At 39.9% G+C, this 26,530-nt stretch overlaps 1 protein-coding gene across 1 annotated transcript in view; it reads left to right on the forward strand.

Annotated features, from left to right (window-relative positions):
* LOC120306662 overlaps positions 1-26,530 on the forward strand; it is a 59,969-nt gene that overhangs the window by 951 nt on the left and 32,488 nt on the right. The window contains exons 2-9 of the mRNA XM_039340277.1: positions 2,126-2,344; positions 6,867-7,025; positions 9,833-9,911; positions 14,497-14,552; positions 17,820-17,980; positions 20,195-20,372; positions 21,815-21,973; positions 24,280-24,358. Of these exons, the coding sequence (XP_039196211.1) occupies positions 2,203-2,344; positions 6,867-7,025; positions 9,833-9,911; positions 14,497-14,552; positions 17,820-17,980; positions 20,195-20,372; positions 21,815-21,973; positions 24,280-24,358 (1,013 nt within the window). The 5' untranslated portion in view covers positions 2,126-2,202. The remainder of the gene's footprint in view (positions 1-2,125; positions 2,345-6,866; positions 7,026-9,832; positions 9,912-14,496; positions 14,553-17,819; positions 17,981-20,194; positions 20,373-21,814; positions 21,974-24,279; positions 24,359-26,530) is intronic.

Raw genomic sequence — 26,530 nt, forward strand, 5'->3', positions numbered from 1 at the left:
AGTCTCCTACTCAGATCTTGAAGTACATGAGTCAGTTTCTCTTAGCCTTGTACTGAGAGTTGCTCCCTGCAATCCTTTGTTGAGTGACTGTAACTGAGAACACTGCTGATTAGGTCAGGCTTAACAGAACATAGATTCACTGGAGCCCTATGCACTATAGAGCCTTATGTCAGTCTATTAGTTCAAGTTTGGATCTCCACTGTAAATCTTCCACACATTGCTTCTTCTCTTGCTATGTTGCTAGGGGGAATAAATTCTTTTTTTCCTGGGACATCCCTTCATGTATCAGAAAACTGTTATCATGTCTCCCCTCAGCCTTCTCTTCTTTAAGCTAAACATACCAAGTTCTTCACTTACTGTTTGTAGGATTTAGCCTCCAAATCCCCGAACATCATTTTAAAATATTTTTATTAAAACTTTAAAAAATAAAGGTAAAAATTAATGCAAAGTAACATAAAATAAGGAAGAAAAAGAAACAGGAAAAATGCGAAGAGAAAGGAAAAAGGGCAAGGGGGAAAAAAGCTAAAGAAAAATAGAAAAGAAAGAAATAAGATATCAAGAAATGGCTTTCAATACAAGTAGTTCTTGATTTATAACCACAGTTGAGCCTGGAATTTTGGTCGTGGTTGCGGTCATAAGTCGAATCCCCACACATTCAGACTTATTTTTATGATGGTCATTAAGTCAATCACCATGGTCATTAAGCAAATCACATGGTCATAAGTTCAAATCCAGCCTAGCCCGGATCCATCTTAGCCCCAATTCTGGGCATATAATCAGGTATTGAGGACCTTACAAAAGACTAGTAGGATTGGGGCCAACCTAATCTCTGGAGGGAGAAGTTTCCAGAGGACAGTTGCTAAGACAGAGAAGGTGCATCTCCTGCTTCCTGCCACCAGGCATTCCTTGACTGACAGGACCCAGAGCATATTGCCTGACCAGACTGAATGGGTAGAAATAACTGGGAGAAGATGATCTCCAGATAACCCAGTCCCAAGCTTTGAAGGACTTTAAAAATGATAATGAGCTGTACCCAGAAGCACAAGTAATGCAGTGCACATAGTGGTGATGTTACAGTCTGCCAAGTAACTGACACCATTTGCTACCCATGCAGCTGCAGTCTGCACCAATTGAAGCTTCCAAATGTTCTTCAAGGGCTGTCCTGTGTAGACTGTATTGCAGTAGTCCAGATGGGAGGGCATGAGGGCATGACTGACAGTGAGCAGGGCTTCCCAATCCAGGAATGGGTACAATTGGTGCACAATCGAAAGGTGTGCATAAGTACAGCCGCCACCTGTTCTTCCACTATGAGCTGTGAGTCCCAAGTGGACTCCCAGTTTGCACATTGGGTCTGTCTGAGACAGTGCTGCCCCACCCAAAACTAAAGATGGAAACTCCTCAGCATTGGAAGGCCCAAACACTCATGAGCCAGTCTTGCTTAGGTTGAGCTGAAGCCTGCTGCATCCAATTTGGGCCTCTGCAGCCTCCAGACATTGGGACAGGATGTCCATGACATTACTCTGGCAGCCTGGGATATAGATGAAAAGCTAGGTGTCATCAGCATACCGTTGATACCTCATCCCAAACTGTTGGATAACCTCACCTAATGTTCAGTGGCCTCAGGTAGATGTTAAACAGCATTAGTAGTTCTGTCTCCAACTACAGCTTCTTCCTTGCTTTCCCCCAGTGGTTTCTGAAACACTTCTGTAGCTTGTCCCACATGCATACTCTTTCCCAGGCTTCTGAAAACTTTGATGAGTTTTCTTATTCAAAACATTCTGAGTAAATCAGCCTAGAAACTATTCTGGTTGCAAAAGACAGGAGGTGAGCAAGGTTGAGTGCTGTTAATAAGTTTTTTTTAAAAAAATACATAAACCAAGCAAGACTTGAGCCTCTTTTCTATATATGTGTCTCTTAAATAAATACTTTGAAGTATTTCCTGAGCTGACCACTCTTTCCACAATGCACAAGTCAGCTCTGGACATTTGGCAATGCCGTCTGCACTTCCATTTTGTGTGCCTCTGCACTGCACTCTTGCTTCCTGATGTACAAAAACAACTCTCCCTATCAAAGTGCAACCTTCTCATCAACAGTTTGCCTCTAGATGTTTCTCTTTTCTTTGTAGATCTGCCGGCCTGGGGGAAAAAAACCCCTCCCATTTTCAGGGTACCAGAGATAACAGAAGCACATTGTTGAGGAGCAATGAAAGGTCTCTGCCTGTGGTTAGCTCTGTTGACCTGCCTCATGGTGAAAGTCTATGGCAAGATCTTCAATCGCTGTGATCTGGCATCAATATTGCAACGCTGGGGGTTGGATGGGCATGAGGGCTACAGTCTGGATAACTGTGAGTAGCCTCCTGACTGTTCTTTTTTAAAATAATGATCACAGCTTTCTATCTGAAAGAGTGGCAAGAAAGAAAGAAAGAAAAAGAAAGAAAGAAAGAAAGAGAAAGAACACATTGGTTTTGCTGAACGTGCTCATAGCACAAATTTTAGAACAGACTGTAGAAAAACTGAAGCAGGAATATAAATGGCTCTGAATCCTGCATTCTTCCAGTGCTGTTCAGGTGCTGTGTTTGATTCTGGAACTTTTTCATGCGCCCACACTGTGCAGGAGTCAGCTAGTGGAAGGCTTATTTATATAGAGCTGCCTCGGCGATAGAGGTGATAGAGGTTTAACAATAAATTTAATTTTTTTTTCATAAAAAATAAAATGTTGTAAAGAATTGGTTGGGGCACCTTCAGTACCTTTTGCCAATGAGCAGTGGAAGTATGGAGGATCAACACTTTAGGGTGTTTCACATCAGCTATCCCTTCTTAAACTATTCACATGAAATTCTTATAACCCAGCTGGCTTAGATATTTAGGTGAGAAACTATAGGTAATATGCCTCCCCTCCACCCGCAAACTAATTGCTAGTGGTCTTGATATTTTAGCAACAGTGGAAATAATCTACTGGGATTTGATGTAACTATGAACCAAATTGTTAGTGTTCTGGACCAGCCCTGAACACTTGGCAAGCCTCTTTCTAGCCTCAAGATTACATTAGCTATGCATCTAATAACACCTATTATGTCCCTGAGGAAAGCTGATTGGACCCATTCACAGATTGTCGGATGTAAAGGTAGATCCAATTATATTCCATACATCCTTTGTGCTATTGGTTTGGCTTGAAATAATTTAATTGTTGCCAGACCAAATTTCCCTCCTTTTATTCTATAACATTTTGGGCTGGCTGTGGCCCTGTTGTATGCCTTTGAGGCAGCATAATTAATTTGAGCCTTTAATTAAAGTAGCCCCACAGTGAGATAGGCAGCAAATAAATCTAACACATAAATAAATAATAAAATTCCTTATTGTTTTAAAAATAACCTCTATATACTTATACTGATTTACCTCTTTGTTTATATATTTATTAACTGTTCATTTGTGCATGCAGCTGCTATTGGAAAAAATTTTTGTTTTTGTATAATTTATGATCAGTTATTTATTTTTATAGATATAGTATATAGACTTGACTTCCATACTTGTAATAGCCACTAATGGAACTACGGGTCGAAATAGCCATCTTGTCCAACCTGCTTACCCAAAATGAAAAGGAACATGACCTGTCTGACACTAGTGACAAAGTTGGATGTATTATGTTATGCTGAAGCTGATAAAGGATCCTCAGACCTAGGACAGTCTTTAACTTAGATGCAACAGATTGAAGAATGCTAATAACATTTATAATAATAATAATACTAATAATAATAAAGTTGGCCTGGATTACATGGATATGTGGATTAGAAATAACAATAGCTTTACAGCTCTTTACAGAATCAGCATATTGCCCCCAACAATCTGGGTCCTCATTTTATTGACCTCAGAAGGATGGAAGGCTGAGTCAACCTTGAGCTGGTCAGTGGGCATTCTAACCACTGCATTTTAACCACTATGCCACCACAGCTCTTGAAATCCAGCTGGAGAAAAGATGGAGAACATGCTTTTACTATTCAAAGAACACAAGACAAACAATAAAACATGTCTGAGCAACATAATGCTTAAGGCTCCAAACATTTATGAGTATAAATGTTTGAGTATCTGCAAATATTCAACACCCTGCCATCCAACCTTCCATTTTCCACTAGTTTAGTGTCTCACGCAGGATCTCTCTCTGCAAATTTTTCATTCCATGTCTTAACATAGTTATTTTGAAATAATATACAGTTCATATTTGTCAAATTGATAACCAGCTAGTTTATTTTCTTCTCAATATTAAAACCTGTTTTATTCATCAGTTTTATTTGATCTTCTACATTCATGTTTTTTTGTTAATATCTTTGTCTTCTGTTGTTGACCTTGAAGCCTGCTAATGTACCAAATTGTTTTAGTTTTCCCATTAATATTTTTAAAGGATCTTCCAAACCAACATCAAAGTCAACTGCAAAAGCCCTGAACTTCTAAGTTTCTTTTTAAATTTTTATTCCCACAATTCTCTCCTCTTGTCTTAAATCTCTATTCAGTATTTTAAGAACCTAAATAAAACAAGAGAAAAGATAGTGGGCAATCCCTATCTTGTTCCATTATCTCTGTTTTGTTAGATCTCCATTAGCAATTATTTGCTCCTTCTGTGAATTAAAATTTGATCTTAGCCATTTAATAAAGTTATCTTCATAGTTCATATCTTCCAAAATTTTGAGCAAGAACCAACCATTTCAAATTATCAAAGCCCTTCTCTGCATCTAAGAAAATCAACACGGCTTATTTTTCATTAGATTGTTGTAAACTCAAAAATTTTAGTTCATTTTTATTTTAATTTCTTTTACTGTTAGCCTAATTATAGTTGTAAAAAATTAATTTGATGAGAAATACTTCTCTGGAAATTTCTTTAATTCTTATTTTCTTTTTATCTCTTCCAAAACAGCTTGTCTTTCCTGTTTGCCTCTTCTTTTTGTGTCACAATTATATTGTATGAAATAACTTTTGATTTTAATTTCTTTTTACAATCCTCCACTATTGCTTCTTTCTGTAACATTTCACTTAGTCTCCATCTAAATAATTGGATTTCCTTTCATAAATCAAACTCGTAGGATTATGATCTGAAAAAGCCTTTGGTAATATCTCTATTTCAGAAATCTTTGTAGCCAAATTCTTTGAAGTTCAAATCATGTCTATTCTCAAAAAGGATCTATGTCTTTCAGAAATTTAGATGTACTATCCCAAATTACCATTTTTGGGGATCCATATATCAACCAGCCCTAAACTGTCTATCAAATAAAAAAAATGTTATTTGCTTTGGTGATTTTAATTTTTCTTTCAGACATTCCATCAAGCTGTGGGGAAATCTCTCCATTCCAATCCCCCATTAAATACCAATTTTCATAAGAGAAACCTATTGATCTCTCCATAGGTTCTTTATAGTAGAAGTCCTCAACCTTTTGGGCACCAGGGACCGGTTCCATGGAGAGAGGTTTTTCCACAGACCAGAGAGTGCGTGGTTTTGTGTGTTGTCTATATCCCATGGATGGGGCTTTGCTTGTTTGTGCGGACCGGTTGCTGGCATGCCGCAGCCCATACTGGTCCATGGACCGGGGATTGGGGACTCCTGCCTTATAGAACAGTGATTTATTCTCATTTAGAACATAGATTACCAGTATCAAAGTCTTAGTCTCATGCAAATTAGCTTACGATCCAAAAAATCTTCCCTGGATAACAGTCAATGAAAGTTTTGATTTTAGTTGGGTCTTTATACACAAGACAACTCCATTTCTTTTTTTAGCTGTTGCTGAGATAAATTCTTCACCCAAATATTTATAAATCAAATATTTTATTTCTTTTTTTCTAATATGTGTCTCTTGTAGGCAAATTACATCTTGTTTTATTTTTCAAATAATGTTTTTTCCCCCTCTCTTGAGAAGCATTGGCTTCATCTATATTCCATGTTAAGCATTTGTATTCTACTTGTATTTACTAAAAAAAACCAACAACCTTGTAAAATGAATAATTATTGCAGAATACCAAATTCTCTCCTGTGCGTGAGATTATTTTGCATTTAACTTGAGAAAATGAAGACTATGCAGGTAGTCCTGGACTTATGCCCACAATAGCGCCCCAAAATTCTGTTGCTAAGTGAGACATTTGTCAAGGGAGTTTTGCCCCATTTTTATGACCTTCCTTTCCACAGTTGTTAAGTGAATCAGTGCAGTTGTTATTAAGACAGTTGTGAAGTGCACCTGGCTTCCCCATTGACTTTGCTTGTCAGAAGATCGCAAAAGGGGGATCACACGACTCCGGGATATTGCGACAGTCATAAATACGAGTCATTTGCCAAGCGTCTGAATTTGGATCATGTGATCATGGGGATGCTGCAACGGTTGTGTGAAAAACAGTCATAAGGCACTGTTTTCAGTGCTGTTGTAAATCTGAACGGTCGCTAAATGAACTGTTGTAAGTCGAGGACCACCTGTATCCCACTAATCTTTAAGTTCCTTTCCACACTGATCTTCCAGGAGTAATTTCTGTATTCTACAAGTGTACAAGCAGGCCATGTATCTTCACATATATGCCGCCAGCTACCCAGTGTGCCATTGCGATTCAAGCCTTAGGACAGGGGTAGGCAACCTTGGCTCTTTTATGACTCGTGGACTTCAACTCCCAGAATTCCTGAGCCAGCTCAGGAATTCTGGGAGTTGAAGTCCACGAGTCATAAAAGAGCCAAGGTTGCCTACCCCTGCCTTAGGCAAACTGGATTCATCATGTACTGCTAATAATCTGTCTGTAAAACAATGGTCTTATTTCTGGCATGATTTCTTATTTCTTACCTGCTTCTTTTCTGAACCAAACTTCCACACGGATGTGAATCTGTACATCACTTTCTCCCTCCAGGGGTCTGCTTGGCATATTATGCGAGTGGTTTCAACACAGCTAAGGTAACTCAGAACTCTGATGGTACTTCTGAATATGGCATTTTCCAGATCAACAGTCGCTCCTGGTGTGCTGATCACCACAGCACTTCGAGGAACCTCTGCAGCTTATCTTGTCGTGGTAAGTGGTTTTTTTTTTCTAAAATATTCCTGTTAAAGTCCAGAGAGAATGTTGGATCTGGGTCTGGATTTCTTTTAATTTCTCATTTTTGTTAACGTGCTAAAGCTTTTTATTAAAAGAGAATGATAGGTAACTCAGGATTAAACTGTGCAGTCCTTGGTGCTCTCTGAGCTTGGTTGTTTTCTTGCAGATGTTTAATTACTGTACCTGACAAAAGACCCAGTAGCCTGAGAAGAAAAAACAGGACTCATCTACAACATACAGTGTAAGGACTGGAGCAGCCACTATATACTGTATGATAGACAGGCAGAAGATTAGCAGAGAGCATCCAGGAACACCAACTAGCAGGCAGAGGACATGATGAAAATTCCTTAATTTCACAAAACACGGACAGATTCAACTGTAGTTTCAGCTGGGAAACTATGAGCACCCTACACCAAGCCAAATCTAAAAATGCTAGCAATTTCCTGAAAGCTTGGAATTCAGATAAATCAGCCATCAACAGACACATAGAGATAAACCACATTTATTCATCATTCAAAAAAGACAATAGCAATAGCATATACTGCTCTATAGTGTTTTACAACAGGGGTCCCCAATCCCCATTCCATGGCCCAATAACAGACTGCAGCCAGTTGGGAACCAGACCGTGCAAGCTCCATTTTTGTTAGTGTCGGACACGCATACAAAATCATCCCTTCTCCTCCCATCCCTGCTGCTGCTGGTCCACAAAACTGGAAAGGTTGAGGGCTACTGCTTTACAGCACTCTCTGAATGGTGTACAATGTCAACGTATTGCCCCCCCCCAACAATCTGGGTCTTCATTTTAGTGACCTCAGAAGGCTGGAAGGCTGAGTCAACCTTAAGCCAATCAGGATCGAACTCCTGGGCTGTGGGCAGAGTTAGACTGCTATACTGCATTCTAACCAGTAGTTCACCACAGCTCCAGTAAAAAAAGCTAAGAGAGAAACAGATCAGAACACATTCTCTCTGGTAGCCAATAACACTGGCAGGGCAAGCTACTGTGTATAAACAGAGAACAACTCCACATTCACTAACATTAATGGTGTTATCTAGTCAGATAATAAAATGGCTATAAGCAAACAACGAAGCTCAGAGAGCACCAAGACACTCCACAGCTATTCATTGAACATTTTTGCTTTTCACAAATGTTGCATGTTATTTCCCATGCACATTACTTTCAGCCTATGTATTTTGTACAATTTTCAATATAAACTATCTTTCTTCACACACACACACACACACACACACACACACACACACACAGAGAGAGAGAGAGAGAGAGAGAGAGAGACAGAGACAGACAGACAGACAGACAGACAACCTGGATTATAAACTTTAGAAATATGCAAATGAACATGTAAATTGTATAGTAGTTGGAAGTCATAAAACTGGAAAATCATGCCTTCAAATCTCAAAATCAACTAATTTCTCCTCCATTCCTAGGTGGAAGTAGTGAGCTTATAAACAGGATGAACAAATCAGTGACAGACATGCAATTGCTTAGATTCCTTATGTACACAAATCAAACATCCTACATTCATGGATTTAGCACACTTTTTAAACTGCTAGGTTTTTTTTTAGTGCTAAATCTATATTTTAAAAATAGCACTAGGGCTGTAGTCCTGTGCTACTGAAAAATCCATTTAAACTGGGAAAGAGATTCATGTTTTACCAGCTGGGTGCTATTGGTTCTGTCATTTATGAATCCACCTCAGGTTTCCAACTGCAAGGGGTTAATGTGGCCATATTCTTCCTTTTTAAGGGGGAGAAAGTTGTACCATTTTGCCTATCCCACAGGTTACCCACTAGTGTTGCCCATCATGGCCATTCCCTATCAGCCGAGGCAGAGGGTGAGGCAGGAAGAAACTTCATGCATGTTTTTTGTTTAAACAAAAGAGATGTACTTTGAGACTTGCAAGACTGATGTCAGCCTTTTGAGATAGTCCAGACAGGAAGCATCAGCCAAGAGTACTAACACCATCTTCACTGTAAATTCAAGTAAGAGAAACTTCCAAGTCTGAAAGCAGATCTTTTTTCCAGCCTTATCGATGTCCCTTACCTATCTAGGTATATATGGTTAAGCTTCAAAGTTTATTATTTCTCAAGTTCCTAAGTAGCTATTTTAGGGAACAGGATGTTTCACTTGTCCTGACCGAATGTTTCATTCTATTGTAATTGTCATCTAATTAAAGAAGGTGTGCATTTTAATTTTGTATTGCCCATCATGGGCAATCTCCAGTTTAAGGGCATCTCCCTTAGTGGAGAAGGTTTGGATTTTAACCTCCTAAAAAGCAAAGATTGACTAGATCAGTAACAAGAGTTGTCAGGTTGAGTTGTTAGGTCTGTTGGCTGTTTGCAAGGCAATAATAATAATAATAATAATAATAATAATAATAATAATAAAGTTGGAAGGGACCTTGGAGGTCATCAAGTCCAATTCCCTGCTCAGGCAGGTAACCCTATACCATTTCGGACAAATGGCTGTCCAATTTCTTCTTAAAAACTTCCAGTGTTGGACCATTCACCGCTTCTGGAGGCAGGTTGTCCCACTGGTTAATTGTTCTAACTGTCAGGAAGTTTCCCCTTAGTTCTAGGTTGCTTCTCTCCTTGATTAGTTTCCATCTGTTGCTTCTTGTCCTGCCTTCAGGTGCTTTGGAAAATAGCTTGACTCCCTCTTCTTTGTGGCAGCCCCTGAGATATTGGAATGCTGCTATCATGTCCTCCCTCATTTAAATGTCTCCCATTCTATTCCATGCCATAATTATTTCCCGTTTGCTCACTAGATTTGGTGACTGATGAAATCATCGATGATATAATTTGTGTCAAGAGAGCTGTAGCAGGTCCAGAAGGTTTGGAAGCCTGGTAAGGGATTAAATTTATCTTTCATCAGCCTTGATTTTCTCCTTCACCCAGCTCTACAGTCACACATTGTTCTGATCCAGAGTTAAGTTGCTTTGTAAAACTGGGTCAGACAGATAAACTCAAAAGAAATGATTGCAAAACAGATATATATTTATTCAGAGAAATACTTGCATTTATGATGTTTGCTTCTGGATATTACACTTCTGTTCATTCCTATAGGTGAGAAATTAATACTTTCTCCATACCACTTCTATAACTTGGATTAGAGTCATCGGAGACGTGCGATGACCCCATGCTTTCTCTTAGACAAAGACATTCCAAACTGGCTCGTGTCCAGGAAGTCTTGCAATGCTCTTTAGAAACTCCTCCCACTAATCTACTAACATGATATAGTTGACTAGCTAAACTACATTACCTATAAGCCATCTCTTAAGGAGACAGCAGTTAACCCAATAAATGTTAGATATTCTAACATACAGACCTACATGGTCCAGAACACTCCCTGCTTGGAAATTTGAATTTCCACTACTAACTAACTGAAATAAGCAAAAAACATAACATTAAAGCATGCAATTCTCTTTGTTATCTAACTTGTGACTAAATAGGTAAAAACATGGTATCAAACATGCATAACTATAAGGTAAATATAAAGACATGCACAATTATAACAGAAATAAGAAGGTGTGACATCAAACAATGCATAAACACAATACATAGTTTGGGATTTGATCTTCTAGTTCAATCTTCATCAGCAATGGGACCAAATCGGTGATCAGCCTGGTAGAAGAGTCTGTGAGTCACGACCTGACTCACGTGGCTTGGCGATCTGGACCTCAGCTTGGCAAACTAGTTCATTAACTGGGTGGGGCCCGATGCACAAGTCCTATGGGCCAATAATTCTGGTATGCATTCTTGTCTCTCAGCGAGACAAGATCTTCTTCCTGTAAAGGAAACTGGAACCAAATCTGGAACAGAAAAACTGGAACCCAAAATTTCTCAGGAACAAAGGAAACTGGATTCACAGGATACTCAGGAACCAAAGAATCTGGAACCATAGGAAACTCAGAAACAGCAGTAGCTGGAAAATCAGGAACATCAGCAGGAGCTGGAAAATCAGGAACAACAGGAGCAGAAGACTCAGGAACATCAGCAGGAGCTGAAGAATCAGGAGCATCAGCAGGAGGTGAAGAATCAGGAACATTGGCAGGAGCTGGAAAGTCAGGAACAGCAGGAGCTGGAGACTCAGGATACTCAGGAACCGAAGGGTCTGGAACCACCGATGGAACATTGAAGATGGCTGCTACTGTTGTCATCAGGGTAGTGAGGACTTCATGTATGGGCGTGGGTGTCTTTGACGACATAGAGTCCATGATTTTGAGGGGTGCACCAATCATGCGCTCCCATGCTTCGCCCATGTGAGATGCACGGGGAAGGCAATTTTTGGCCTTCAGACATTTGTCAATCACTGGATCATGGCAAATATCTTCAATAGTCTGTAAGTCCTTGCAGACTCCTACAAGGTTAATTCTTGGGATGCTAAGACAAACTATGCCTAATCTCAGGTGCTTCCGCTTAGAGAGGGGTTTGAAGCAGTTTGGTTGAAGTTTACTGGGTGCCTGAGGTTGAACGGTGGCACGTTGATCTGGAGCTGGAAGAATATAGCGTTGTGGTCTCTATAGCAACTGTCTGTTTGGACAGGCCAAGAACTCAGGACTTTCTATATAGCCAGATCAATTTTGTTAACTTTGTGGCAAGGTTGGGCCACTCAACTTGGTTCACAAGGTTCTTATCTGTTGGCACATGTTGCCATTGTTCAAGGCTTAAAGATGTTTCAATCTTTTTTACTTTGTTGCCTAAATGGACGTAGAAGTGTCTGCTTTGTTTGCAGATGTAGCTTGACATCAGCTTGCTGTCTGCATAGAAGGTGGTAGACTGTAGTTCAAGGCACAACGTCTTCACTGTCAAGTTGGTGAGCTTTACAGCTAAAGTGGTACCACATAGTTCTAACCTTGGTATGGTGTGGCCTTGTTGTATTGTTAGTCTCGCTTTTCCAAAGAAGACACTGAGACTGCAACTCTCCCCGCTGTAGACTCTGATGTATCTTATGGTTGCAATCAAGACGATGTAAATGTGGCTCTCCCCGCTATAGACTGTGACACTTCTTAAGGCTGCATTTGGCTTCGTTGATACATCTGAGGAAGTGTACAATTCTTTCCTTTGTACGGTGGCGAGTGAGCTGGAGACATATGTGCGCTGCACTTGCATACTCTGGAGACATCTTGGGAGTACACTCCATGACTCCCAGTCTTGTTTCTGTTCTGGTAGACGCGGCTCATCCCAGTGTGTGGTGCTCACGGAGAACGCGCATAGCTGCAGACATTGTTTGTCCTCTATGAACAAGGCTAAGTTGTTGTAATTCTTACCAGTCTGGAACACTGTTGCTTCCAAAACAGATTTGGTTGTCACAAGCATGCAGTGTTCTAGGTGTGGTTTTAGGTGAGGTGCTGTTCCATTACTGGGAATGGAGGTTTTTGAGATGCTCACCTGGGTTGGGGTTTGCGGCTGATCAGCACAAACTGTCCCTCCTATGGCCCATCCGAGTTCTGTCTTAATGGTTCCTGGGGTTCCTGGTGGACCTTTGATTCTTTCATCGGAGCCAATGGACTCTGGGGTGTCTCTTCCCACCATGAGTAGGATTTCAGCTTAAGGATCTAAAGGAGGGATTAAATCGGCTATGTGCGCTAAGTGAGGTATTTTTCTTGCTGCCTCTGGTGTTGAAATTTCACTGTGAACGTCTGGTAGGATCTCCCATTCTAACACTGATGGCAACAGGAAATGTGAACTTCCGTCTATCGATTCTATGCGAAGACCTGTGATTTTCCTCCCCGCAGTTCACATTAATACTGTGCACGTATTTATTGCGAAATGCTTTAGTTCACTCAGGAGGTTGAAGAGGTCGAAAAAGGCAGGTTTAGCTATAGTAACTTTGCTGTGGGGTCTAGTATGGTGTACATCTTCACGGCCCTTTCAGGTTGCCCGTCAGGGTAGACTTTTGCAAGACAGATGGGTGAGCATGAAGGAGGGCATGGTGAGTCGCCACATATATCTGTGTAGTACGTCCCATACGTTTTTGGTTGCTCTTTGGAGTCACTTTGAATCTCCGTCGTCGAAGTCGCTTGTTGTGTCTCCTCAGAGGGCTTCTTAGTTTCTAGATGTAAGGCTGCTGGGTGCTTGTCACTGTCACATAGGTGGCATTTCACCCTAGCTGTGCAATCTTTGGCCATGTGGCCTATAGAGTCACAGCATTTGAAGCATATCCTATGCTTTCAGTCTTCCAGGGATTTTTTCCCAAACTCTCTGCAATTGTTTAGAGAGTGTGAAGATTTATGAATTGGACATCAGACTTTTTCTAGGTGGGCGAGGATTCGAATGAGTATTCCTCGGTATTTGTTTGTCTGAAGTCTTCCTTGGGCGAGATGTGATCTCTGTTTTGTAATTTTTCACTGTTCTGATCCAGAGTTAAGTTGCTTTGTAAAACCGGATCAGACAGATAAACTCAATAGAAATGATTGCAAAACAGATATATATTTATTCAGAGAAATACTTGCATTTATGATGGTTGCTTCTGGATATTACATGTCTGTTCATTCCTAGAGGTGAGAAATTAATACTTTCTCCGTACCACTTCTATAACTTGGATTAGAGCCATTGGAGACGTGCGATGACCCCATGCTTTCTCTTAGACAAAGACATTCCAAACTGGCTCATGTCCAGGAAGTCCTGCAATGCCCTCTAGAAACTCCTCCCACTAACCTACTAACATGATATAGCTGACTAACTAAACTACATTACCCATAAGCCATCTCTTAAGGAGACAGCACTTAACCCAATAAATGCCAGATATTCTAACATATAGACCTACGTGGTCCAGAACACACATCAAATACAATTTGAGCTTTTCTCTATTTGCACCCAATTCTGACTCAAACTTGGCTCTCCAATATCTTTTTCTGCTGAGTCCTCATCATAATGTCTTCATCTTGTCCTCAGACTATGACAAAGAGAGAGGGAGAGAGATAGGGTGGAAGGGAGGGAGGGAGGGAGAGGGAGAGCACAGAGAGAGGGGGAGGAGAGGGAGAGGGAGGGGGAGAAAATGGGGAGGGAGATGGAGAGAGGAAAAGGGAGAGAGGGAGAGGGAGAGATGGGGAAGAGGGAGAGAGGGTTAGAGGGAGAGGGGGGAAGAGAGAGAGGGGGAAGAGGGAGAGGGAGGGGGAAGAGGGAGAGGGAAAGGGGGAAGAGGGAGAGGAAGAGAGAAAGGGGGGTTTCTTTCAAAGGAAAGTCAGGGGGCAGGCATTGATTTGAAACACAACCAGGAGAGGGATTCATAGTGGGGACAAAATATTTCATGCTGGAATAGTTCTCTGTTGACCCAGAGATTGGTGGGGAGCACTCTTAATTTTATGCAATATGGAAGAAAGTGCATATGCTACTTTACAGCTGTCTACTTCTGTTGTCATCTCACTGCCTTATTTTTTATTTATAATAGCTGTATTTTCTTTTCCCTTTTCTTAATTTTGTCCTCTAGGGATGGTTGGCGAAATCATTGCCGTGGAAAAAACCTGCATTACTGGACAGCTACCTGTAAACTGTGAATTGATTGTGCCACCAACAGAATTTATCATCTGCTAATCAGCTTCTTTATCTGCTTGTGCTCTTCAATTGTGATCACAGAGTACAATCTGATCAAAGGCATTTTACAGAATAAAGATTCTTTTTGAGATAATAAGTTTCATGTGTTTGTTTGACCAAGGATGGCTTTGGCAAAAGGTGGTGATGTTGGTGGTGGTGATAATGGTGGTGGTGGTGAAGTGTTGGATCAAAACTTAGGATGCCAGACTTTTTAAATTTCTTTCCCCAAAACTTTCTGGAACATCAAGATCTGCATCCCAACTTTGGATTAGTGACAGAGTTGCAACCACTACCTGTTTTCCAGTGGCACCTCATCTGGCACCCTTCCCCTAATCCCAGTATGTGAGAGACATAAGGTTCTCACTACCAGCACTGCCTTTTGTAGTAATAAAAAGGTTAAAATGGAGAAAAAGAGAAAGAATTCATATGATGCAACCTCCTTACCTTGTAGCATAGATGCACGAAGCTAGGATTTCATCTCTCCCTATTATTTGAGAGGTAGATTAATCTCATAAGAGATCAACAAAATCAAATTTTGTTTCAAAAAGATTGTGTAGGATATACAGTGCATTGAGAAAGTATTCAGACCCCCTTCACTTTTGTCAATTTTGTTATGCTGCAACCTGATTCTACAGTTGTTGAAATTCATTTTTTTCTCATTAATCTAGAATCAATACCCCATAATGACAAAGTGAAAACAAAATTTTAGAAATGTCTGTAAATTTATTAAAAAGAAAAAACTGAACTATCACATTGGCATAAGTATTCAGACCCTTTGCAACAACACTTGAAATTTAGCTCTGGTGCCTCCCATTTCTCTTGATCGTTGTTGACATGTTTCTACACCTTGATTGGAGTCCACCTGTGGTAAATTAAATTGCTTGGACATGATTTGGAAAGGCACATACCTCTCTATAGCAGGCCTCACAACTGACAATGCAAACTGTAACAAAGCAAAAGCCATGAGGTCAAAGGAACTGCCTGCAGGGCTCGGAGACAGGATTATTGCAAGGCAAAGATCTGGGGAAGACTACAATAAAATTTCTGCTGCACAGAAGGTTCTCAAAAACACAGTGGCCTCCATAATTCTCAAATGGAAGAAGTTTGGCACAATCAGGTCTCTTCCAAGAGGAAGAGTCCTTAGTAAGAGAGGTGACCAAGAACCCGATGGTCACTGAGCTCCAGAGATCCTGTGTGGAGATGGGACAGAGTTCCCAGCCATCACTGCAGCCTCCATCGATTTGGGCTGTATGACAGAGTGGCTGGACAGAAGCCTCTTCTCAGTGCAATACACATGAAAGCACACTTGGAGTTTGCAAAAAAGCACCTGAAGGACTCTCAGACTATGAGGAACAAGATTCTCTGGTCTGATGAAACCAAGATTGAACTATTTGGCCTCAATTCTCAACGTTATGTCTGGAGAAAACCAGGCACTGCTCATCACCTGCCCAATACCATCCGAACAGTGAAACATGGTGGCAACATCATACTGTGGGAGTGTTTTTCAGCAGCAGAGACCGGGAGAGTGGTCAAGGTTGAGGGAAAGCTGAATGGAGCAAAGAACAGGGATATCCTCAATGAAAACCTGTTCCACAGCACTCAGGACCTCACACTGGGCCAAAGGTTCATTTTTCAACAGGACAGTGATCCCAAGCACACAGCCAAGACAATCCAGGAGTGGCTTAGGGACAACTTTGTGACTGTCCTAGAGTGGCTCACCCAGAGCCCTGACTTGAATCTTATTGAACGTCTCTGGAGGGAGTTGAAAATGTCTGTCCAATGATGATTGCCATCCAACCTGACTGAGCTTGAGAGGATTTGCAAGGAAAAATGGCAGAAAATCCTTCAATCCAGGTGTGCAAAGCTTGTTGCATCATACCCAAAAAGACCCAAGGTTGTAATTGCTGCCAAAGGTGCTTCAACAAAGCACTGAGTGAAGGGTCTGAATACTTACGTCAATGTGGTATTTCTGTTTTTTCTTTTTAATAAATTTACAGATATTTCTAAAATTCTGTTTTCACTTTATCATTATCGGATACTGAGTGTAGATTAATGAGAAAAAAATGAATTTCCACAACTGTAGTATCAGGCTGCAGCATAACAAAATTGACAAAAGTGAAGGGGGGTCTGAGTACCTTTTGAATGTACTACACACATAAAAGAAACTTATGAAAATACATGCAATGTTCTAGGCAGACCACAAGATGGTGCTAAGGGCTAAGAAATGACACCTAAATTATGCTTCCATTTAAAAGAGAAAAATAAGCTTCAGCCCAGTTTTTGATAGCAGTAAGAAAGTTCCGGTCAGACAGAATAATAAGGCAAGAAGCGTATTTGTATCTTTGTGAATTTATAGTTTAAAAAGAACCATTAAGCAATGAAAGCTTGCCTTTTCTGACCAGAAGCGGAGCAGAAATACCGCATATAAAAAAGTATATACTAATAGCATTTCCTTATGTTTCTCACTACACCATGGTGCCACCCCCACACCCAATTCCAACCTTTTAACTCCTGAAATGCCCACAATTCTGTATGATAGCTGCAGTGGGATGCTGGGAGATGGGAGGCAGCCTGGGCCAGGAATTCTCTTCAATAGATAACCCTTGAAACACAAACGCAAATAATAGCCAGCCATTGGTGTAGCAGCGTTTCCTACCTTGAAACAATACATCTATAATACTACTAATGCAAAAATCTATCACAATTGTTCATAACTCCATGTCTCCCCCTCTTCACTGTAACAGTGTTATGGCATCCCATGATCAATGGAAGGGGCAGTTACTCATCCAAAACCTGGGACTGTCTGTATTTGGAAAATCATCCTGCCTTGGTCTTCCAAGAGATGCAGCCTTTGAAAACCTGCCATAATTCCTTGTCTGTTTTAAGAAATGTTTAGGGAGCTTCCTTACAAAAGGTAGAAATTATTTTTTCACCACCTTTAGAGGATTTCCTCCCCTTTGCTGCCATTAGTATGTTCTGAAAGTCTATTACGTAGCTACTGCTGCATTGCCAGCTTTTGACTATGCTCAGTTTCTTTACCCCCTCCCCCCAAGTTCAATAAAGTGACAGAATACTTGACAAAAAGTGCCAGACATTGAGAATCTCCTTTGCTGTCTCAGTTTTTGGGGATTGACTTTGCAGTAAAATGATACTGAGAAAGTGGTAGATGGATTCATTTCTCTCCTACCATACCAATTTCTCTCCTATTTATTGGCGAAGCAACATTAGAAACTGAAAAGAAGGTGGAACAAGAAGATGGTTTTGTCAATGAAGGGAGTCATGCAATACTCCGTGAAAACAATGTGTGCTCTAAGATCCATTTACAGAAAGTGAATGGCATGAGTGGAAGGAGTAAAATAATGGGGAAATCCACCAATCAGGTACCATAGTAAGAGTGGTCCAAGCAGAACAGATGATTATAATCTTATTGCCTCTCCTCCTTCTTAGATGTTATTCAATCCCTCATTTGATTCCTGTCTTTCTTAATCTTCAAACCTATAAATTCTTGTTTCTTTTTTCTTTTAGCAAAATGTCCACATAAGGTTCAGAAAAGTATTGGGTTTTTTTCCCTCTCTCTGACCCTTTCTGTGATTGCTGACATTTTCACCATCCATTCTCTCACTATGGGGGTTTCCTATTCTTTCACCATTGTGCATTCCTAAGGGAGCATTTTTTTTTTTGCAAAATATTTAGCAGCACCAGATTGCACCCTGCAGAATGTTACCTGTCCCTTTGCAGCCTGCAGAGAGCAAGCAGCCTGGTTTATATCAAAGCCTGCAGCAGCGCATGGCCTTGGATGAAATGAACTCCCAGACAATTGCTGCAGTTCTAGAATTTCCCAGATGTTCTCAAGAGGAGAAGAGGGCTGGTATCCCACGGCAGCTACAGCTTCTATGACAAAGCAAGGGTGACTGTGGTCCCTCCAGTTTCAATGCCCCCTATTGACCTCTCTTCTTACAGATGGTGAGCTTGTTGGGTTGATTGGGGGGATTGGATGAGACCCCCCACAAGTACCTGAGTTGCAGTATCATGTGCTGCCTCATTGAAAGGAAAGAGGCTAATAAAGGAGTGTGGGGGGGAAATATATCCATCTGATATGCCTTAATAGTTCCTAACAGATGCTCTTAACATCACTGGTTGTAGGGGGCAACTTCACACTGATGGTTCAAACATCAACATCATACTACCAATTCTGGGCTCCGTTTCTCTCCTGGAGCATTTTACAGGATATTTTTGTTGGGATGAGGGACTTCACCAGTTAAGCAGCTTCAGTGGCTATAGAAACTGGAAATTAATTCACTTGACTCCCAACCTTTAAAAATAATTACATATTAAATAATTTCCTACATTTAAAGCTCTTGGGTTTTTTTTTGTTTGTTTCGCTTTGCTGTGTCTTCTGATCACTATTCTTGTGACTGGTGCTTCTAGTTGGGGGCAAATATTATTCTCAAAAAAGTCATTGCAGATGGTTTTTCCCACAGCCTCAAGGCATTGTCACACTTAAAAAGTGTAGCCATCAAGCTCAAGAAAATACCAGCCAATGTACAGTAAAAGCTCTTCTCTTCTGGAGCTAAATGAATCAGTTGCTAAACGAGGATCACTTGTACTTTACAGCAATACATATAGGATTATCTATATCTATATCTATATCTACCAATAATATCAGTAAAAACATGATTCCTGGGTATATTTATATCACAAAGATTTAAACAAAACATGAGCACCAGGAAGAATTCAATACTAGAAAAAATTTAAGAAATACAGAGCTTTCGTTGGAAACTACCAACATTGTCAGGGTTGAGTGTTAGTCAATGTGAGAAACCTATATAAGATTAATCAGCGCTTGCATCCGGCTCCTGGACCTTGTTACCGGTCCCAGCTGATTGGGCTGTATTCTGAAAGTATCCACAGCACCAATATCCACCCTCTTCCTGCTTCCCTTTCTTGCACATGCACATGGGCAGTGATGCATGTGCAAGAAAGGGAAGCAGGAAGAGGGTGGATATTGGTGCTGTGGATACTTTCAGAATACAGCCCAATCAGCTGGGACCGGCTGGATGCAAGCGCTGATTAATCCTGTATAGGTTTCTCACATTGACTAACACTCAACCCTGACGATGTTGGTAGTTTCCAACGAAAGCTCGGTATTTATTAAATTTTTTCTAGTATTGAATTCTTCCTGGTGCTCGTGTTTTGTTTAAATCTTTGTGATATCTATATCTATATCTATAGTTTACATAAAGTTATCTGTTATTGAACATCAATCAACACAAAACATACCCATCTGAACAATAGTTGGGAAATTTCTTCAAAAAATGACATTGATCCAGAACTATTTATTAGTGATATCACTAATGCTGGCCAGGGAGTACTTCTACTACAGCTCTTTGGTTCATACTTGTGTTGAAAAATATTTTCGTATTCTAATCTAGAGAGAGAAAATATTCCATTTTTGGAGGATATAAAAGGTATTTTCAATTCCATTTGTTGCTTTTCAAATGTCATGTTTCAATAAACCTGTATACCCATTTTTCTGCCTTTTCCCTCCCCAAAGGAATGACCTTCCAAGACTGCAGAATTTCCTCTGATTTAAGGATCAGCTGTTTCCTGTCATACATCCCAGGGCCAAGATGATGACTTTCTTCCTACAGACATTTCTACTAGCTTGCTTTGTAGCTACTATACAAACCAAGGTCTATGGTCGCTGTGAGTTGGCTCATGTGTTGAAGAAGAATGGGATGGATGGATATGAAGGTTACAGCCTAGCCAGTTGTGAGTGCAGTTCCTCACTGGATAGCTTATTACTCAAGTACTGAAAGTTGGACTAATGGCCTACACGTAATATTCCCAATGTAGCTTTTATTAAGCAGCATTTCCTATTTTTTCTCCATAAGCACGTACTTGCTTTATTTGCTCTAGAAATTGCCCAGCTTGTTTCTTATTAGATCTCTTCCTACAATTTTGCATGATTAATGCCTCTGTTTGTTTCTTGGATCTGCATAGTATTACTTGAAGCCATTTCTGGTTATACTCATCAAATCTCTAGGAAGTTGCAGATTGGTGTAGCCAGATCTGACCATTGGCTACACTGAAAGCTCACCAGTGCAAAAGACACCAAATGAATGGATGTTTTTACAAATTCCATTGAGTAGGAGTCCATTTCCTCCAGTAAAATTAATGCCAGAATTAATTCCTTAATTAAAGGATCAATAAGAGGAAGCCCATCTCTATACCAGACAATTAAAATATAGAATTTGCTACCATAATATACAGTCTAATCATCAATTTATATTGTTTTTAAAAGGCCTCAGCAAGTTCAGCAAAAATAAATGATCATTCAACTCATGTTGAAATTTTAATGTAATGTTAAAAAGTTTAGCTCCATTTGACTTCCAGAAGGAATGATATGATGTCCTTTTTGTGAGTTTCTTGGGGTCATTTGGTTGACCTCTGTGTAACATAGAACTTTGTGCCGAAGGTCAGGCAAAGCATGTTAAACTCCAAAAATGCTTTTCTCCATCACCAGTTTGATGCATGTTTTGCCATTTCCATACATTATTAGCAAGAGACAAGTTCCAATTAGCTGTTCATGGAGAGTCTGTTACTTTCCACATAACCCTTTGATATTACTCCTCTCTGGTCTTTTTTTTTTGTACCATCACACACCTGCACATGCACATATAGTCTTTCAAAGAAGGGAAGAGCTGCTCGTCTCATAATGTCTAACGGGAAGATTAAAAACAAATTTAGAGTGAACGTTGAAAGGAGAATTTTCTTAAAAGCTTTTTCCACAAGGGCATCTTGGCATGGCCATGTAAGCTAGGGATAATGGAGACTGAAGTCCCACATGTATAGAGGACCACAAGACATAGAAGTCAGAGTAGAATATTGGAATGGGAATAGTTGAATACTCTCCAGGCATATAACCTGGTCTACCCAAATATGAGACAGAGCGTTCACCTTTCAGCCCCAACGCAGAAGTGTTCACAGGTCGATTTGTGTGTTAAATTTAAATTTACCGACAAAGAATTAAAAAGAGACTAGTCTCCCTATAATTCTTTGTCGGTTAATGTAAACTCACCAGACATATGTTTCATATCTAGGCCTCTAGGCTGGATCTTGCCTCTTGGTCGCATTTTGGAATATTGAGAAAGTCAGAATGAGTGGAAGGCTGTGAAATGAACTCCTGAGGAACTTCTTTCTCTCCTTTGCAGGGATGTGCATGGCATTTTACGAAACTGGTTTTGACACCAAGGCCATTGATCGGCACAAAGGTGGCAGCAAAGACTACGGCATCTTCCATATCAACAGTGGTTTGTGGTGTAAGGAAAACAGTGCCTTATCAAAGGCCATTTGTGACGTAGCTTGCTCAGGTGAGTTTGTTTTATATATTGTAATGTTAAAAATCATTAGAGCCAATGATAATGAGCCTGTGCAAAATGGAAGTTTAGATTTAGATTTAGATTCAGTAAGGAGATCTGTACCCTTGGCAAAAAGAATCCTACCAAGTTTGGTTGCTTGCATCCTCCCTTCCCCAAGAGGGGATCATGATAAATCTTTTTTTTTTTTACGGTACATTAATATAACAAGCGGGCAAACTATTGTTTGCTTGCTTTTCTTAACGTTTCTGTACATTACCATATGTAATGGTAATTTCTCTTATTTCCCCCACTCTCCCATCAAAACAATTATACCACTCAAGACATATTGAAACATTGCCACCGGCTGGCTATTCAAATTGCAGTTCTGGAGAGCGGTCAAATATTTAATGGAGAAAAAGTCTCTCTGGGTTTTTTTTTTTTTTTTTAGATCATCACTCCCTTCGGCCCATTCTACCATGTTTAATGGGAAGGGACTATGGGAACTCTCTCAGTGGGCCTTCACCTGGTTTGTATTCAGTAGCGTTGTCAGGCATACGAAACACTTCAGAGATGTTGCTGTATGTGTTTAGGAAAGATAACCATAAATAGTCTCTTGGTTCCTTCTTTGCCCTGTGCAAAATGAGTTACAGACTCAGAGTAATTGGGTTGACTAACTGGGGCCTCTAATGTCAAGGCAAATTCTCCCCATTTAAAACAAACATTCCTTTAACATAGTATATAAAATTGTTAAAATGTCTTGGCTGGGTTTAAACAGCCCAGCTTTGATGCTGCAAAAGTAGTTAGGCTTGGAAGTCCTGCTTAGTACTAGTGCACTGGCTTTCTAAATAGGGAGAATTATATGCCCTTTTCATTTGGGGGATCACTTACCGAGACAGTCTGACCTCTGAAATTCTATAGCTCAACTTTACTGCATAATGGTCTAGGCATGTATGGATTGCCTCTGTGGGCATGAAGACCTGAACTGAATATTTCCAGTTTCACTGACGTGCTCAGGAATTGTAGAAACATGTGCAGATAGATAGATAAACATAGGCTTGTACTTATGGAGAAAAGCATAAATTTGGGAACTAAGAGGAAGCAGTTTAGTGCTGTTTAGTTGGACCTTACAATTATATCTCATAGAAGTTTGTTTCATTTCAATAGAAGGTTTCCTCTTCAAATGGGGAGGGGCGTTTTCTAGCTCTCATAAGTTTGAGAATCTCAAGGAGTATAAGGAATTCATTTTTTAATATTAGTCTTTTAGTTCATCTGCTGGCAAAAACAGTTATTGGTCATCAGTGATAAGGCAATTCCAACTGGTAAGCCAGCTGTTGGGCTACCAATCTGAGGTACAAAGTTCTAGATGTCTACTAGATATTTGTTTGTTTGTTTATTTATTTATCAAATTTATTTGCTGCCTATCTTGTGGTTCTGGCAAAAAGACTGAGAGGCATATTGCAATCTTGACATGCACCCATCTATCTAATTCAGCCTACCAAACCAGAACACAGGGCCTCAAAAGAAATCCTTTCATTATTCCTTATCCCGAAGCCGCATTGACAATCAATCTCATTTTAGAAAAAATTCAGACTGCTGATGATGATTTGTAGAGTCTTGTATAAGACTGGATTATTTGAAACTCTTGGGCATTCAAAGCTTTAGGAGAGGCTCTCCTCTCAGGGTCATCACCCTCAGAAGCACATTTAGAAAAAACACAGGGAAAGATCTCCACTGGGGTTGCTGCTAGGTTCATATCTCTGCCAGATCACGTTATTCAAGCCCTGGTGCTGGCAACTTGTGTGGGGTGGAGAGAATCTGGTATATGTCTGAACTGATGGTGAACTGAGTTGTTGATGGTCCTCCTGTGTGAGATTTTGGGAAGGGGGAGGCAGGAAAAAATACTTGTCGCTCTTCACTCTACTCCTATAGAATCATTTTCCTCTGGAGATCTGGAGGATGACCTCCCTAATAGACTTTGGGAAGGCAGCGAAGAGAGAATGATTTTGCCAAGCCTTTCATATATAATGCTCTTGAGAAGCGTACACTGAAGGAGCGTTGAGCTTTTTTATGGTGTAAATGAAGCTTGACTAGAGCTAGACTTTTTTATAAACCCACCAGAAGTCTACATGGAGTCAGCATTTTTAAACTCCTGGAATAAATAAGTACTGTAGTATTTTCTTTGCCTCAAAGAGTTTCTTCCAGCTTTGGATTATTAAGGAAAGTCTGCTGCCTTTGTTCACACCTTTCTAACATCTTTCTTTGTTGCTTGTGTTTCTCTCTCCCCCTCTCTCCCCACCTCTCTCTCTCTCTCTCTCAAGATTTGCTGAATCCTGATCTTGAAGATGACATCACCTGTGCCAAAAAGATTGTGAAAGGCTCCGCTGGCATGGCTGCCTGGTAGGAGAACAAATGGCTGCCTCTGTCTAATGATAAGTAGTCCCCTCTCTATGATTTTGTAGACTGGGACAATAGCTCACAATCTGCTGCTGCCTGAATGCTTTAGATCAAGGTTGTTTTTTTTAAAACTGGGTTCCATAGATGGGATTCTGTTCTAATAAGCTTTGTTTAAGGTTGGGGGTTGTATCCCAAATACTAAAGAACCTCATTATCTACATGTGATTTAGGCCAATGTGTGTCCTTTGGAATTGTGTTTTCATGTAGAATTGCCATTTCTCTGCCCGTCTTTTTCTTGTGCCTTTACGGCTGATATTAAGCAGATACAGTGGTATCTGAGTACTCAGCTGCTTCGAAATTCATCAAATTTGGTACTCAATGCATTTTGATGTGCAAATTTTGTCCTGGTGCTCATTGTTTGTTTGGTACTCAATGCACAAGCTAGAACCTGTTGGCGTTGGCTGCCTTGTGGCTCACTACATGATTCCTTACGGGGAAAAAATTGTTTGATATTCATTGTTTTTGGTACTTACCATGCCTCCCAGAACCAATTAACGATGAGTACCAAGGTACCACTGTAACTTTTTTTTCACTTGCATTTTGTAATCTGAAGCTGTTGTTACTAAAATGACAAAAGACACCTATATAACAGAGAAATATGACAGAGAGACCAGGAGTGCATGTTCATTACGAGTTATTTTAAAAGAAGGAAAAGTCTGCAGGTACAGATTGTCTAACACTATTCCCTCTCCCAACTCTTTTAAATAACTTGAGCTTCATTATCCCTTTTTCTGAAATACAGGTGAACTTTGTGATTTGTGTGTGTTTTTAATCTCAGCCCTAATCCTAACAATTGCAGATAAGAGAATTTTGGATAAGAAAACCTTGAAAAAATGTACTTTATGCATATGCAAATGCATCTTTGCAAGTTTTCATATTCATACATTAAAACCCCTCACTCCAAAGTCCTCTTTAAAGAGAACCATATGATCCAAACTATAAATATGTGAAACTCTTTGCTATGGATTGCAAAATTTTATCTCTATTTTCTCATTGCTGATATGCGAAGCTGCAACCAACAGAATGAGAAAAATGAAGGCTATTTATACTAAAGATGTTAGAAATCCTGCCTCTTTTATGCCTGTTTCTTCACGTTTTCAAATAATTTATATTTTAGTGTTAAGTAATTTTGTAATTTATCTGGATGTTCAACAAAAAGAATAGCCGATTTCCCACATCTGGGCCTGTGTGTGGCATCTACTTCAGAGGGATTCTAAAGAAAGAAATATTAGAGTTCCTAATGCTATTTTATGTGTCTTTCACAGCAAAATAGCTAAAAGAAAACCCCAGTTTTAAATTACTGGGAGATGCAGTTATATTCAGGCTGATAGAGATACAGAAGCCTAAATAAGAAGGGGAAAAAAGTTAAGAAAACAGTTCAGTTATAATGACCAAATAGCTTGCTATGTCCATCTACACATAAATCTCCATACTTTATGACTTAAAGCCTAGTTTACACAACTCACTAAAACTGTGATAGATCACTGTAATATGCTGAACCACAACAGCAACACCATTTTAGTTTACTCTGTAGAATTCTGTGAAACCAATCAGCAAATTTCAAAGCTACAAACACTTAATCCTATAGACTCTAGTAATTGAATTGTGATTGTTTTATTTTAAAGATCTGATCCTTTAGAGACCTTCACTGAAAAATTAGAATGTGCACAAATATGTTCTACTATCCACTATCCTGGTCATGCCTATGGCCAAATTTATGAAACATATCCATATGCATGATTAAGTGATGTGCAATACTTTCAGAGAAATGAAATAAGGATGCAGAAACCTATCAGAATAAAATTAAATTAAATATTTTAAAACTCAGCCCATCAATGAGTCACTAACAGGATTCAAAAGCCCATCTAATAAAATTGCTTTCATTATCAATGATTGGTCCATTAATGGGAGAAAGTGGCAAGAAGGTGACAAGCAACAGGGAGAAAACCTGCATCTGTCTTTACACAAAGGGAAAAAACAGTCCAACCTATCAAAAACAGTACCATAAAAAACAGATTAGAAACACAAGTTAAGATAGGCAAGAAAATGGTAAGAGAGCACCTGTCCATCCTAGACGAGTTCAAATCACCAGGACCAGATGGATTACACCCCAAG

Source organism: Crotalus tigris, unplaced genomic scaffold (assembly GCF_016545835.1).
Source record: "Crotalus tigris isolate CLP2741 ecotype Arizona unplaced genomic scaffold, ASM1654583v1 scf7180000017742.2353718, whole genome shotgun sequence".
Taxonomy (NCBI): Eukaryota; Metazoa; Chordata; class Lepidosauria; order Squamata; family Viperidae; genus Crotalus; species Crotalus tigris.